The following is a 14,770-nucleotide window of genomic DNA, read 5'->3' as shown; positions in this document are numbered from 1 at the left end:
CATCATGAAAAAGCTGTAGGAACCTTGGTTTTATTTTTAAAAGTAGTTCCTTAAAAACTACTTATGGCCTGAACTCCCTTCATTGCAAAATTGCAGTCTGTAACAAAAACATCTCATTAGTTATTACTAATGCATGTCTGCATGTGATGTTTTCCTCCATGTCTTCATAAAAGTCTGTTCTGCATCATGAACGTTTCTTCATCGCCTAGGAAATAACACAAGTCATGTCCCAGATTATGCTTTTAATTTTCTTTTCGGATGATGTACTGACACGAACTGACCTTGTTTTCTTTCCTTCCAGATGTGGAAGAATGTCAGCTCTCAGAATGTGGAGGAGAAGAGGAGATGGGGGGCAGGGAGAGTCCTCTGCAGCGGAGCAGCAGCACCTCAGACATCACCCAGCAGCTGTCTGACACTTTACCAGGTATTGAACAACAACAAAAAAAAAATCTTCGCTCTATTTTACTTCTATCCTCATTCTCATTCATAACTTAACCTGTGAAGACACGATTCAGCTGAACTGTCACCAGTCAATCATGAGCAGAGTTGCCTGTATGCTAATTACTTTTATGGCTGTATTGTTCTAATTTTTTATGGCAAAATGTCAATATGTCTATGTTACAATGATATAATAGGAACATTATGATGTGTCAATGTTAAACCCATTTTAAGAAAATAACATTTAATGAAGACTAGAATTAAATGTATTTATTTCAATAATGCAATTCATAAAGTGATTTCTTACACACATTTCAGGCATTTATTTCTGTTACTTTGAACAATATGGCTTTCAGTTAATAAAAACACAAAATTGAGTTTCTCAGAAAATTTGAACATTACATCAGACCAATTAAAAAAACTAAAAATTATACATATAAGTTCACCCTTTTAGAAGTATGTCCATATACCATATCTCCTCTATATCACAAGTTCCACTTTTTGAATTGAGCTACAAAAATAAAATAACATTTCAGTAACATTTTAATTTATATAGATGTATCCGTGGTCATAATTTAAGGGAAATTTGTATTTAAGAGCATTTAATAGGGAGTTTTTCATGCTCTCTATTTAAATAAAATAACTTTTTTTTTTCTCACAGCCCAGAAGAGAGACTACTCCCCCACTTCTTGTGGTTCTGAGGGCAGGACTGAGAGCAATGAGCCACCAGTGGTATGTACATTAAACTTGTACTATTGTATAATGAGGTAGTAACTGTGTGTGCTAGATTTTTTATTTTTTATTTGTTACTTCATATCTAGATATTGATCCTACGGAGTAGCAGTCCAGCTGAGACAGAGTCAAGCACTGACGGACCCCCAATCTACACAAGACACAAACTCAGAGATAAAAGTGAGAGATCTCCTGCCGGTTGTGTAATTTGAATTACCTACTGTATGTGTTAGCTGTTTAGCCCCAGTTCATTATACGTGTACGTAAAGAGCATGTTTTCTAAAAATTATATTGTAGTTGCATGTCTCTACTATAAAAAGCACATCTTCTCTTCTTTAAATAGGTGAAAGTGTGAGTAGCGAGACATCCAACGGCTACCTCAATGAGGCTGAAGTTACGTGGCAAACATTCGATGAGGAGGCCGACACTCAGTCCACGCAGTCGGCTCACATGGACGTTACAGCTGACCCCCAGAATCAAGGGAGTTTGCTGCTCAGCCACAATGATGCTCTAGCAGGTAAGGCCAGGGAAAGACAGTTAACACATACTCTTGAAGATTAAAAATGTTCACTTTAGATGGGTCAGATTTTAACGATGTGAAATATTAAACAACAGAAACACGGGATAGCTTCACATTAAAAGTTTAGGTACAGCTCACTGGGAAGCTTGAGTCCTTTTCCAAGTACTTGTAGGTCTTCATCTCGCTCAGATTTTTATTTTACTCCTAACATTGTTTTGTGAGAAAATGTGTTGTTGTCTCCTCACATCCCACCGTTTGAGGTAAATTTTTCTGTTCCCTGCATTGTGATCCGTGTGTCTCTGTGCTCCCTCAACCTCAAAGCCAGTTTTTATTCCTTTTCCATTGTTGTTTTTAGGTCCTGAGTGTGCCCTCCTTTCCCACTCTGCTCCTCCCTACCACCACAATTACCACTACCCCCAGAATCCCCCCTCTTCACCAGCCCTGCTGGTGCACACAGAGTGCCCGCGGGACTGTCCCCTGGATGACACCATGCATCAGTCTGTCTTACACATGCCACACCACTTGGGTACCGCTGCCTAGCTGTTATTTATCAATCAAAGATATCATTAACTTTTCTTCCACTGTTTCCACTTGGATTCTTGCATCAAAAAATTCTGTTTCATCTGTCTATTTTTCTCCTCCCTCAGCTGAGATAGATCTTTTATTAATCACAGTGACTTGCAAAATATTAAACATGTCCAAATTCTACCAAGGTACAACCAGAATTTAAGTGTTCTTGATTTAATTTTTCTTGTGATATACCAACTCAAACGATACAAATCTGGAAATTTCTGTGTGCATTTGTACATAGAACATTTCTGTCTCATCTGGGTAGATCAGAGCTTATGCTTGTTTGCTGTCTTCTACATCACTTCTGTCAGACTGCAAACAGGACTTCTTAGATCTTTCTACTTTCAATTCTTAATAAAGGCCAGATTTGTAAAGAAGTGGCTGTTTTTAAAGTTGGGAGTCACTGCAGCTCCTCCAGAGTTACTACAGGCTTTTTGGCTGCTTGTTATTAATTCCCTCTCCAGTTTAGCTCACTTTTCAGATTTGTATTTGTAATAACGTTTGAAAATTATAATTTTCCTTCCACTTAAAAATAATTGAGTACTTAATGTAATCTTTCACATAAAACCCAGATGAAATGCATTGAACTTTGAACTTGTAACACGACACAATGTGAAAAAGGTTCAGTAGTATGAAAACTTTTGCAAGGCATTGTAACTACATCTTTCAGTTTTGTACTCACTTTGTTCCCTTTGACATTGATGGATATGAACATACTGAGCATCAAATTATTTTTCTCTTTTTCTTTTATTACATAATATTTCATACCTTTGCACTGAAAATAATTTTAATGTTTTTTTGGGGAACATTTTCTTTTTTTCAACAAAAATATCACAACGTAACAAGAAAGTCCATTCCTGGCCTCTGCTCCCTCTTACCTGCATTTCTACTTCTGCCCACTCGGTGGCACTGTTCTCCCATACTTCAATGACATGATGCATGTGTTGTCGTGCCTTTTTCCCTGAAGTGTTTAGGCCTATTATTCATGTACAGTGAAATGTTACTGGTCAAATGCATTTGGGGCAAAAGCACAGATACTTTGTAAGATTCAGTCAACAGCTGCTAAATAAGTATTGAATTTTGTTCTTATTCATTTCTTGTTTTCAAGTATTTAGAATTATATCAGAAAATTATTCAGCACATGTTGACTAAATCCAATTTCCTTAAAGATAAATTTTGGCTTGTTTTGTAATCTGTATTGCATTCAAACCAAAACTGTCTGATTCTGCAGACAGCAGTGAGTGTCTTGCCGATGATGTCAGCATCATCGCTGGGGGGACGCTGACTGGTTGGCATCCTGATTCTGCTTTTGTCCTGTGGAGGAGGATTTTGGGCATTTTGGGAGATGTCAATAACATCCGATGCCCTAAGATCCATGCCAAGGTTTTCTCCCATCTCTATGATCTCTGGCATAAGCTGGCCAAGGTAAAATAACAGACCACACTTCCCACATACAGGAAAGGACATTAATGTCACTAAGATTTACCAAATATTATTGTGAAAATATAATTTACTTTTAACAGTCATGCAAAGATGCATTAATGAAGATGTGGTGATTTCATTTAAATGTGTGATCACAGATCCGGGACAATCTTGGGATCAGCATGGATAACCAGTCCTCTCCTCCCCAGCCTGTGTTCATCCCTCCTCTTCGAATGCTAGCATCATGGCTCTTCAGGGTAGGAACAAGACATGGACACAATAAACAGCATGCAGGACATTTGCATGCGTCAAATAAGTAATGATACCAGCAACATCTTATCTTGTAATATATGAAATCCAGACATCTTCTCCTGGGTTGTTTCAAAATGTTGCTGCTTTTTTATTTGAGAAGAAAATCACATAAGAAGTAAAGCAAAGATGCGAGAGAAATTTGAATGCATTTCAAAACCATGTGTACAGTGAAAACCTTATGTTGATTTATGACATGAAGTCCTAATAGCATACATTAAAATTAGTTCTTAGGCTTTGCACTAAGCTTCAGTGTTGCAAATAATGTATTTTTAAAATAGAAGAAGAAAGTGTTTGATAATAATTAACCTCTAATATGTAACTATTCCACATTATTATGTTATCTTACAGCAGCATCATTTAATCATCCCACTTCATTTTTTTTCCCAAAATTACATTATGAATAGTATTACAGAACAATTAAAACTAATTTACTTTCATTTAAAGTTTGATTCTTCTTCTTCTATATCTTTAATGTGGCAGCAGCAACATGTCCTTGATTAGACCAAATTTTTTTTTTTTTTTTATCTTATTCACTTAATCTCCAAAAACAGCAAGTTATATAAATAACAAAATAGTTTACACATTCTCTTTTGATTATTTAAGTTTTAAGCAGAACCTAATGCTTAAAACTTGAAAAACCTAATGCAGATTTAAGATGACAAAAACAGGAGCTCGTCATAAAATTGCTGACCTCTCTGCTTTTCTATTGTCCACAGGCAACCATGCTCCAAGCAGAATACAAGGCTGGTAAACTGCAGGCATACAAGCTGATCTGTGAGATGATGACCAGACACCAAGATGTTCTCCCCAACAGTGACTTCCTGGTGCACCTGTACCACGTCATGCACAAGGGCTTCACCAGCCATGACCAGGTACAACCAGCAGATGGCTCTTTACTATGAGATCATCAGGTTTCTTTTAAAAAATATTCTTTCATCACCCATAGATGGCGCATCAAACTAAGATGCGCTCAAGAACTTTCTCAGAATTAGCTGATTTCACTTTACTTTTTAATGTGTTTGCAATTTTCATTTTTATTCAGCTAGTGCTTTCTGAGATATTTCCTGTGCCCCATATATGTCAACTTTGAAATAAACATGTTCAAATTTAAGGTAGGTTAGACTCAACCAAGGGAAAACCATAAACTATAAATACACTACAGTTTTAAAATAGAGGCTCAGTCTGCCTGCCAACCGGTGGTGTTGAGAAGCACTGCTGTGTTTTGGCATCTTCCTCCTTTTCTCGCCACACCCTTTCTTGTATTCAAATCTGGCGTAGCTCCTTTGGTCCTAGACAAAGATGAGTGGAGATGAATAGAGTTCCCCAAAACAAAGGGACAGGGATAAAAAAGTCTGGTTGAGCAAGGGGTGTTTTGGATACAAATGTGTGTGTGAATATATATGCATATATGCCCTCTTGGCTGGGTTTCTATTGCGCCTTGGCAGTGCGACAAGCTTATTAGAATGTTTTCCATGTCGTTAAATAATGTTTTGAGCCCCTGCCGTGTATACGTGATTAATTAAGGATTGACGTCTGTCGCGCTCCGTTAGACTGACACATCGGCCAGGGGCCCAGAGTTAGAGCGGCCCTGCCTGCCTGTGTGTGTGAAGGAGCGGGAGGGGAGCCTGGGGAACGCAGCGTAGAGTAGAGCAATGAGGGGGGCTCGGCGCACTGCGAGACCAGGCAGCATTCTCCAGCTTTTGTTGTGGCTCTGTATAATGCGTTAGGGGGCCAGAGCCAGGCTGGCCACTGAAGCATGCTCAAATTGGCCAGAGAAAAGAGTCCTCACGCCACACAATAGAGGACAGCCGCACGCCTGCTTAACATAAGAAAGTGGCTCTTATTCTCCCCCACCTCCTTCCTTTTTGCCTCCACCCCCAAACCCCTCTGCAACCCAAAAAAAATACGAAATGTTTTTTTTTTAACAAAAAAAACCCTTTCAAATCAAACAAGTTAATTTTATAACACATTATTTTACACATAACCTAAATAACAAAAGTTGTCATCTGTTGAAGTAAACTGTGCAAGAGATCCCAAATATTTCCTTATTTCTGCCTAAAGTCGACAGTTTACCTAAATAGTCTTTTTTGTGGTTCATTTTTGTTTAAATCAGCCATTCTTCTGTTAGTAGGATTCTTCCTCCAACTGACAGCGTGCCAAGGTCAGGGCTATTGTCCTGGTTCTCTGTCACTTACTGGTCACTGGTCTCAATGGCAAGATGGCAGCACAATAGCAGTAATCGATCAATAACAGTCTTTCTAAAAGCTGGGCAATCTAGAGTTAAATGGTTATCAACGTATTTTTGTGACATTTAGTGATTGAAACAACAGGAGTGTCCCGTATCAGGAGTCATTGTCCTCAGTACTGATCCAGGCCATTTGAGTCCAGTGCCTAGTTAAAATTAATAGCATCAGTTCCACGTAACTGGTTGAAAACCTGTTTAACTTCAAAAAGCTGAAAAATAACAATACATTTCATCAGTATCACACTTCACTTCAGTAACTGCATGCAGCATGCCACAGTCTCTCCTATTCTTTTTTTGCCTGACGATAACAGATATTTTGCCACCATCAGGGTTTATTTATTACAACCTTAGTATGATACTCCAAAACACGTATCCTAAAACATGCATAATGTTTAAGTACAAACTTATTTATATAGCTGATAGATTAGAAACCACTCTCTTGATTTGACCAACATGTTTCATCTGACTAAATGTCATATAAATGTTAAAGAGCAGCGCAGCTAGATTCCAGACTTGAATCTGTGGACGGAGCTAAAGATTAGGATGATGGCAAATAGGCTTTCTAATCTCAAAGATTTGGAGCTTGTTGTATAAAGTGCTTTCTCCCGCAGCTGCTGATGGTAATGTTTAATCTTTAGTACATGTCTGTCAGTATGAATTAACATTTAACACAACAATCAATAACTGCGTCACGAAGAGGAAAAAAAAACATATATAAGTCGCACTCAACTTCAGTTGTTGCTTAGTTTTTGCATCTTTACTCTACGTTTTTGACATACTTCATTCATAATTAAACTACTAATGAGCAATTTGACTGAATCATATGCAGACAAATATTACAGAAGCATCTCCATACCTCAGAAACTGGATGCATTATTGTGAACATCAGGAAAGTTACTTTGTGTGTATGTGTCTGTTACTCTTTCTCACCTTGTGCATCCCACTTCTCCAACAAATATTAAGAAGTGCTGTTTTTGGGTTAGCACGTCCTGTCAAAAACTGAAGATTGGAAACAAACATTAATTCCTTACATAAAATGTTCACCTCTAAAAAGATCTCCTGGTCATTTATTAGAAATAAGCAATCACATTAAATATATGGAAATGTATCATCCTACTCAGATTGCCAGGATTGTTTTTTTTGAAAGACTGTTTAAAATCTTAAATTGCACAACATGTTATATGATAGCACATTTTGATGGTTAAATTGGACTAACCATTTTTACCTCCTGGACTGAATCATTTTAAGCTTTGCAAATCATTTTATGCGAATAGGATTAGTAATAGTCGGGATCCTTATACAGAGATTAAATGTTCTGGAGGTGACACCTGTTGTGTTTAATACAATGAAGTTCACAATGACAAAATCATTGATAATTACCTTATTTGGTTGTGATATGGATAAGTGTGGTAGCTTGCCTTTTTACTTACCCATAACCAGCTTTCTTCCTGCTACTTCATTATGATTGGTCCTCTAACCCAACCTGTTTTACATAAATGCTCACAGATCCAGAATCAGTTGTCAAAGGTTCATTTTATTAGTTCATAGTTTTGCTTATCAAATTGGTTAATTTGCCAAACCTCTTTTATAAAACCCAGATTTGTGGGAATTGCTTCTTCTGTTTAGTGTCTAGTTCTCATGACATAAACAGGAATTGCCACAGCCTCTCCATGTTTTTCACTATAAATGTCTGTGTAAGAGGGCAAACAAAAACAGATTTAATTTGGTCTACAAACTAAAATACACGAACAAGAATACATTTTTGCAACTCATTCACTCATAAATAGGCTGTGATTTGGTTAATAAAAAGTGCATCCCACAGCACTCATCAATTGCAGAGTTTAGTCATCTTTACCAATTATTTTAAAATTCAATTATTGGCACCTGAAGCACTCGTGAAGCAACTAGAGACATTTCTAGGACTTTCTGCAAGGTTTAAAAAGTCGGTCTCAAAATTTGTAAATATGTTCAGATTTCATTACATGCTAAATTTCACAACGGTGCATATTAATTTTGTACATCTCGAGTTTTTTTTCAGCCATTTATGTTCCTTTTGCCCTTTGATATAATAAATTCAGAAACACATTTCCATGAGTGGTCTGTTCTGTGTGGCTAAGGAATTGGGGTTAAAAGTTCTTAAACATCTAATTAGGACAAGCAGCCGTGTCAGTGGTAAAGTTTGACAACTTTAACACAATTAATAGACACACCAGGGCTGATGCACACCATGACAAGTCGACAAATGTTTTTTTTTAAATATTTTTGGTGTTTGTTTTTGACTTATTTGTTACTGAATAAGTGAGACATCTCATTGAGCAAATAACTTTTAAAAGTAACTTGCTTATTTTTCATAACTGGAAATTGCAGAAACCTTTAAATTGCTTTAGATTTTTTAGCTAAGATTAATTCAAACTTTTCCACAAAATCAATTGGTAATCTCTGACCTATGAACTCTGTTGATATTTCTTTATAAAATATTTGAAATCAAATGTTTCCTCTTATAATTGTAAAGGTTTTTTGATACTTTATGGTATGACAAAATGACAGAATGAACCTTGTCACCCCTGGGCCAGGCGGAGTGCTTTCTTTCCTGAGGATGAGACCACATTTATACAAAAAAAAAGTCTTGTGGTAGCTCTGTTCAGTGTTGACGTTAATGCACCTTTTGTTGAAGCAGTCGGCCATTTCTACTGCCAACACAGCTCCACTTTCCTCAATGCTGATTTCTTTACTCACACCTGAAATCAGGTCCCCTCTGCTCACACACACAATCGAAAGCACTTTGCCGTCTGCATTTGTAGCTTCCTCTAAAATGCTTATTTCAGGCAATCAAGAAACAGTTTGTTGCCTGCTAATTACCTCTGACTGCACTGCACATTATGCTTCAGAGGTCAATTACCAACAAAATGAGGGTAAAATTGGCCCCTCAGCTCTAAAGCTCTTCCCACCAATTTTCCGCATGCAGCACTGATGTTGGTTTGACTTCCTGCTTTTTATGTCTGTGTTTATTCTATTTTCCTTTTGTTCACCTGCATAGCTGTTTACTGAGGGTTTGGGGTTACTTATGTCACAAATACATAGGTGGCACAGTGTGTTTGTGTGTCTCTGATGCTGCAATTGTATGCATGTGTTTTGTTAAGGTGGCCCTCGGATCAGGTACAAACAGGCTGATGTTTGAACTGTCGGATTTGCTCAGGTTTATAGCCATGAAGGCAGGTGTTTCTGAGCTGGACCTTGGCTTTGTACACACATATTCACATACATGCTGCAGATAAGGGAGAGTAATTTTGCTCTTGTTGAGAAGCAACATTCTTATACCATTTTGCGTATATGTTTTGTATATACAAGTACTTTCAGTTTGGTGTAAAACCTTTCACATCTTAATGCCCTTTGTATGTCCGTTTGGTTTTATACTGTACACATTTAAGAGGTTTGTGTGTAACCCTCTGCTGCACAGCATATGTTGGTGTTGAAAGAGTACCCATCTGCCACTGAGCTGCTGTACCGCCTCAAAACAATACCTTGTCTCTGGCTTTAATTACAGGTTTTCTGGTGTGTACCTACATATGACTCATGAAAGTTGAAGTCTTTTGTCCTCCCTCTTATCCAGTGTGAACAATCCATCTGCTGCCTCTCGTCTGTCTTTCTTTCCCCCCTCTTCCGTATTGTCATTTACTCTTAAATCTTTAACTTTAATCATCTTGCTCTAAATGACCAGCATACCATTTGTAGTGAAAAGCTTTCACCATGTTACATCTTTTCATCCGTTAAGTAAAGATTGCTTCCGCTTTCTTTAAAACTCATGGCCTGCAGAAACTTAAATCTAGATGGGTAAAAATGTTAGTTTGTTCCAAGATCATGTTCAAAAAGCTGTCACTATAAAATTTTAATAATATTATTAATTTGTTTGTGTCCATTGACTTCTTTAGGACATTTTGAATACCATCGTCCGCTCCTGCTCGCCCCGCTTCTTCTTCCTCGGTCTACCAGGTTTCACAATGCTGCTTGGAGATTTTATCACAGCTGCTGCCCGTGTTCTTTCTTCTGACTCCAAAGAGGTACAAATAAGTTTTACATTCAGATTTACTTTGAGTATCAGTCTGGAATTAATGGTGCATCAAAATATGGATTCAATTAAAGTTTTTCCACACATACTTCTAAGTATATAAATTGCATCTGAAAGTGTTATCAATAATTGTCTTTATCTCTGGTGTTCAAAGTTGGGGTGAGTGAAATATTAAGAGTGGGGTCTTGAGATCCTATTTTTGAAATAAAAAAAGCATAATAGCAAGAGCTTATGTAGATTGTTAATAGTACAACTGGTAAAAATCTAGATTATGAAAAAAATGTATTATGAAAAGTATATTTGAAAATCAGATTCTATTTGATTAAATCATTTTGCTAACCAATTTGTCAATATATTTTTTTTTCATAATAAGTTAAATGATTTATGTGCACCCACCCCCAAAGACTCATACATATATACATCCAGAATGTTTTGACTTTTGTCTAACAATTTTTTTTTATGTTATATGCACAACATGGACACCTGCAACTTATAACAAAGTGCACTCAACATATGTAACTTTTCCAAATTTGTGACTACAGTTTATATTAAGATGCATTCAATTGTCTGGAAGTTATGCTAATCCTATTGTACATTATTCTTTTTTATCTGTGATGTAATTTTTTTTATGTATTTACATTTTTGGTGTACCAGTTTAGTTCTTGCTCAGGAAGTTATTTACAGAGCAGGACTGTATGCATAAACATAAACCACAACATGCTTGAGTAAAACATTCTTTGGCTCTAGAAATTTCACCCTCTGAGCTATCCTTATTGTTCTCTGGAAAGTGTATTTAGTATAAATAATATAATTTTGCCCTACTAGTAAATATGCCCTGGTCTTGTGATGATCTATTGGAGATTTCTCTGTTGGAGAACCATTCTTCCTTACCATTGCCACAGACATGCATCAGGGCAAGACTTTATTGAAAATTAAAAACTCAATGCAATTAACGGCTGGGCTTCATTTCATGATTTTGTTTTTCACTAATTAATATCATAAACCAAATTTGGCCACATTGTTTTATGACTAATTCAAATTTAAATAAGTAGGACTTAATGTTGTTTTTTGTATGGTTTGATTGTGTTGATTTAATTTGTTTCCATATTTCTGAATGTGAATTGGAGCTGTCTTGTGAAATGCCTGAATTAAGTGTGATCAAGGTTAATGTTGAATGCTGGACAGACAACATTCAACTCACTCTTTCAATGAGCTGTTAAAAAAAATAAAGATCTGAGGTTAATGGATCATTGCTTTTTATTAATTGAACACATTTTGAAAGCATGTAAATTGGTTGATTCACTTTGTTTTTCACTGTTTTTATCTTTTTCTTTTCTTTTTTTTTTTTCAAATCTACCGATGGCATAAAAAAGCATTAGGAGAAGATATAAGAAATGCTTGAAATGTCTGTCATTTATATGACTTGGACAAAACTCAAGAATGTAATTTGGGAAAAACCTTCCAGCATTCTTGCCTTATTGTGCCTGAATGTTGGAGTGAGCAACAATGGCAGAATTTATAACCAGAAATTACTTTCATGTGATTTACTAAAGAATGGAACAAGGTTGTTCTACTGTCTTTGGAAGCTAAATCAAAATTTAAAAAAATCTTACCTTATGACTGTATTTGTGACAAAAACAGTACTTTATTAGAAACTGAACAAATGCTTCTGATTAATGAAAACATTGTTAATAAAATAAATCACTAAGCACACATGGCTGTTAAATTCTCCATGGTAAACTAACCCTCTATCGTGTTTAATGGTCCATGACATAATGTACACCATTTTTATTACTTCAAACAGAGCTAGGACAGTCATGTGACATTGTGTACATAGACTTGATATGATTTCTGACTAAATTTGAAACAATTATGAGAAAAGGTTGCAGAAACAATACTGTTCTGCAGCAATCTTGAGATGCTTGAAACTATATTGGCGTTCCTAAATCAGTCTAAGCTGTCAAATCCCATGTAAATACTATTATTTTTTTTACTTTTCAATGAGCAATCAGTTACATTAAAAGGTAATCCAAGGAGATTTCTTTATATTTCTCAAGATTAGTAATAATTTAAAATAACCATGATATTTATAACTTTGAATGCTGGTTATAGGGAGTCAGTGGTGTGACGAATGCCATTATTCAGCCAACATCTATTTATACTATGGAAATAATAGGCTTACAAAATACAAAAACAAACTAATATAAAGACCAACAAAGAAATAAAAGCAAGTAAATACTAAACTAGGAATTTAATTTTGAAAATAACACAAATCAAACTGATTAGTGCTGCACAACATAATGAAGCACAACTATATTTATATATCAGCGTGTATGCAATATTACAGTCATAAAGGACTATTTGGAGGCAATACTTGGTAGGAAATAGTCTTTTCAAGATCAAAACGCTCATGAAGAGTGGTGGTGCTATTTTGTAATTGTAAAGATAGAAAATTTAAAGTTAATAGTAATATTATCTTAATTTACATATTTTTGATATCATGCAGTTCAGTCGCTTAGAAGTCTAGAAGGAGGAGATTTTTTGAATCTCAGTTTTATATTTTACTATCCACAATAATGTAAGAAAAAGCACCTTAATTAGTCCCAAAACTCTCTTGCATTTCTGCTCTTGTGGCAGCAAGCTTCGTCTCTCTTGGCTTCAGAGGTGGTCATGTTTTCAGTCAACCAATGTTTGCTCCAAAGCAGTCAGATGTGCTGCCTTTTCTGGCTCTGGGCTTTCAGAAGTCTTTGAATCACTGTTGGGACGGGGGAATGAATCATAGGAAAACCCAAGTGAAACTGAATATACGTATATCCAATACGTGTGGAAGAAACCCTTATTACAAAATAGATAAATAAAACATAATGTATAAGGAAGATAACATCATTTATCTCAACTGGATCTTAAAATTGACAGTTCCTTTCTGATCCCATCAAGAAAGTGGACTCTTTAAATTCTTTGAGTCTTCTCAAGCAATAGTTGTCACATTGGATAGAGCAACCAGTCAGAAGTGAACTGTGGGTTAGAACTACATCACACTAAAATAGGCCATATTTTTTTGCCTAATCCACTGATGTCTACGTGGATTAGGGTTAGTCTGGTAGAGATATTGAATTGTTCTTCTAAAAAAGGTTCCTGCTAGTTTCCTATAAATGTGTTGCATTCATGTTGCAAGTTTTCACTTGATGTTTGTTTTTTGTGTGTGTGTTCATTTCTGGCAGGCTCCAAGGATAGAGGCTCAGACAATCTTGGGCTCCCTTGTGTGTTTCCCCAACCTGTACCTCCAGATTCCTGTTCTGCATTGTGTGCCTGGCTCTAATGACATCAATGTAGGCAATGAAGATATCAAGGTGAGTAGTCGATGTGGTGCAGCATGGTGAAAACAGTGATAGCATTTCAAAACAAAAGTCCATCACTGTAGGTTTCAGTAATTGATTAGTCATTGTCTGCATTAATTAATTTAGCTGTATCTTGGATTTGAACAAACATGAAGCTAGGCAGATTCTTGACAATTCAATTTTATGAAGTCAGACATTAAAAAACATACTGCATTTATATGTGCAATACCCACAAACTATTAGCTCACATTATTTCTTTATACTGTGCTTCAAAATAGACTTTATCACATTTTAAAAGGTCTTAACATTTGCTTCTGTTTTTTGGGGGGTACTTGAAGTCGACTTACCCTTTCATTATAGTTTGGGGGAAGATTTTGGGACCAATCCCAACCTTTGTAAAGTTTTAAGCTGCTGATTTTTAAGTCAATAGGACTGCAAGTTTTGCAGTGTAACAATCCACTGTGAAAGCATAACCTCGTCCCCAGGCAATTTTTGAAAAATGCAACCTGTGGGCAGTGCCAAGGGACACTGAGGGGCAAGTGTGGGGAATGAACAGAGGGGGTTTCGCTCAGGAGGAGGGAAAACACTTTTGCCAACTTAGGGCCTTTGTCGCTGTAGCTGGTGACTTTTCAGACACACCCAGCGACTTCTTTCCAAAAAAGCTACTAGCGACAAATTTGGTGACATTTTTCTGTTATTGAAGACTTTGGCGACATATAAAACACCAATCGTAGTGGCTGTTCTGACTGAGTGGGGAGCGAACCCCTGAACCCCTCCCGTATCCTAAGTACTGCAGTGAATCTCTCACAGTCGTCCTTCAGCGAACCACCTGCAGTCAGAGCAGAGAGGAGACCCATTCCACTCAGTGTTCACAATGCAAATGAAACAAACACGCACAAAGCTGAAGAATGCTACAGGTCAATGTTCACTATTCCAAGTCCTTCCTGATAGAGATGGTTTTTTGACACAAAAATTTCACAGTTTGCATAGAAGCATAAAGTTTGCAATTCATGCATGTTATCTCTTAAAAAGTTGATTTGTGGTTTAATGCTGTGGATTAGTCAAGTAAATGCCTTTGAAATGATTATTTGAGAATGAATTGTGAAATTATTCTGTTTGGTTTTCTG

General features: G+C 36.5%; 1 protein-coding gene across 11 annotated transcripts in view; it reads left to right on the top strand.

Moving 5' to 3' along the window:
- Positions 1-14,770, top strand: part of ralgapa2 (Ral GTPase activating protein catalytic subunit alpha 2) — a 116,379-nt gene that overhangs the window by 42,700 nt on the left and 58,909 nt on the right. For 10 of the 11 annotated variants that reach the window (XM_032546806.1, XM_032546798.1, XM_032546809.1 and 7 more), the window contains 10 exons: positions 302-424; positions 1,100-1,170; positions 1,260-1,350; positions 1,514-1,687; positions 2,046-2,216; positions 3,492-3,685; positions 3,841-3,939; positions 4,711-4,866; positions 10,169-10,297; positions 13,527-13,655. In XM_032546806.1, the coding sequence (XP_032402697.1) occupies positions 302-424; positions 1,100-1,170; positions 1,260-1,350; positions 1,514-1,687; positions 2,046-2,216; positions 3,492-3,685; positions 3,841-3,939; positions 4,711-4,866; positions 10,169-10,297; positions 13,527-13,655 (1,337 nt within the window). The remainder of the gene's footprint in view (positions 1-301; positions 425-1,099; positions 1,171-1,259; positions 1,351-1,513; positions 1,688-2,045; positions 2,217-3,491; positions 3,686-3,840; positions 3,940-4,710; positions 4,867-10,168; positions 10,298-13,526; positions 13,656-14,770) is intronic. The other variant, XM_032546807.1, reaches the window with a different exon arrangement.

Source organism: Xiphophorus hellerii, chromosome 19, assembly GCF_003331165.1.
Source record: "Xiphophorus hellerii strain 12219 chromosome 19, Xiphophorus_hellerii-4.1, whole genome shotgun sequence".
NCBI lineage: Eukaryota > Metazoa > Chordata > Actinopteri > Cyprinodontiformes > Poeciliidae > Xiphophorus > Xiphophorus hellerii.
This window is presented reverse-complemented; position numbering and strand designations above follow the sequence as displayed.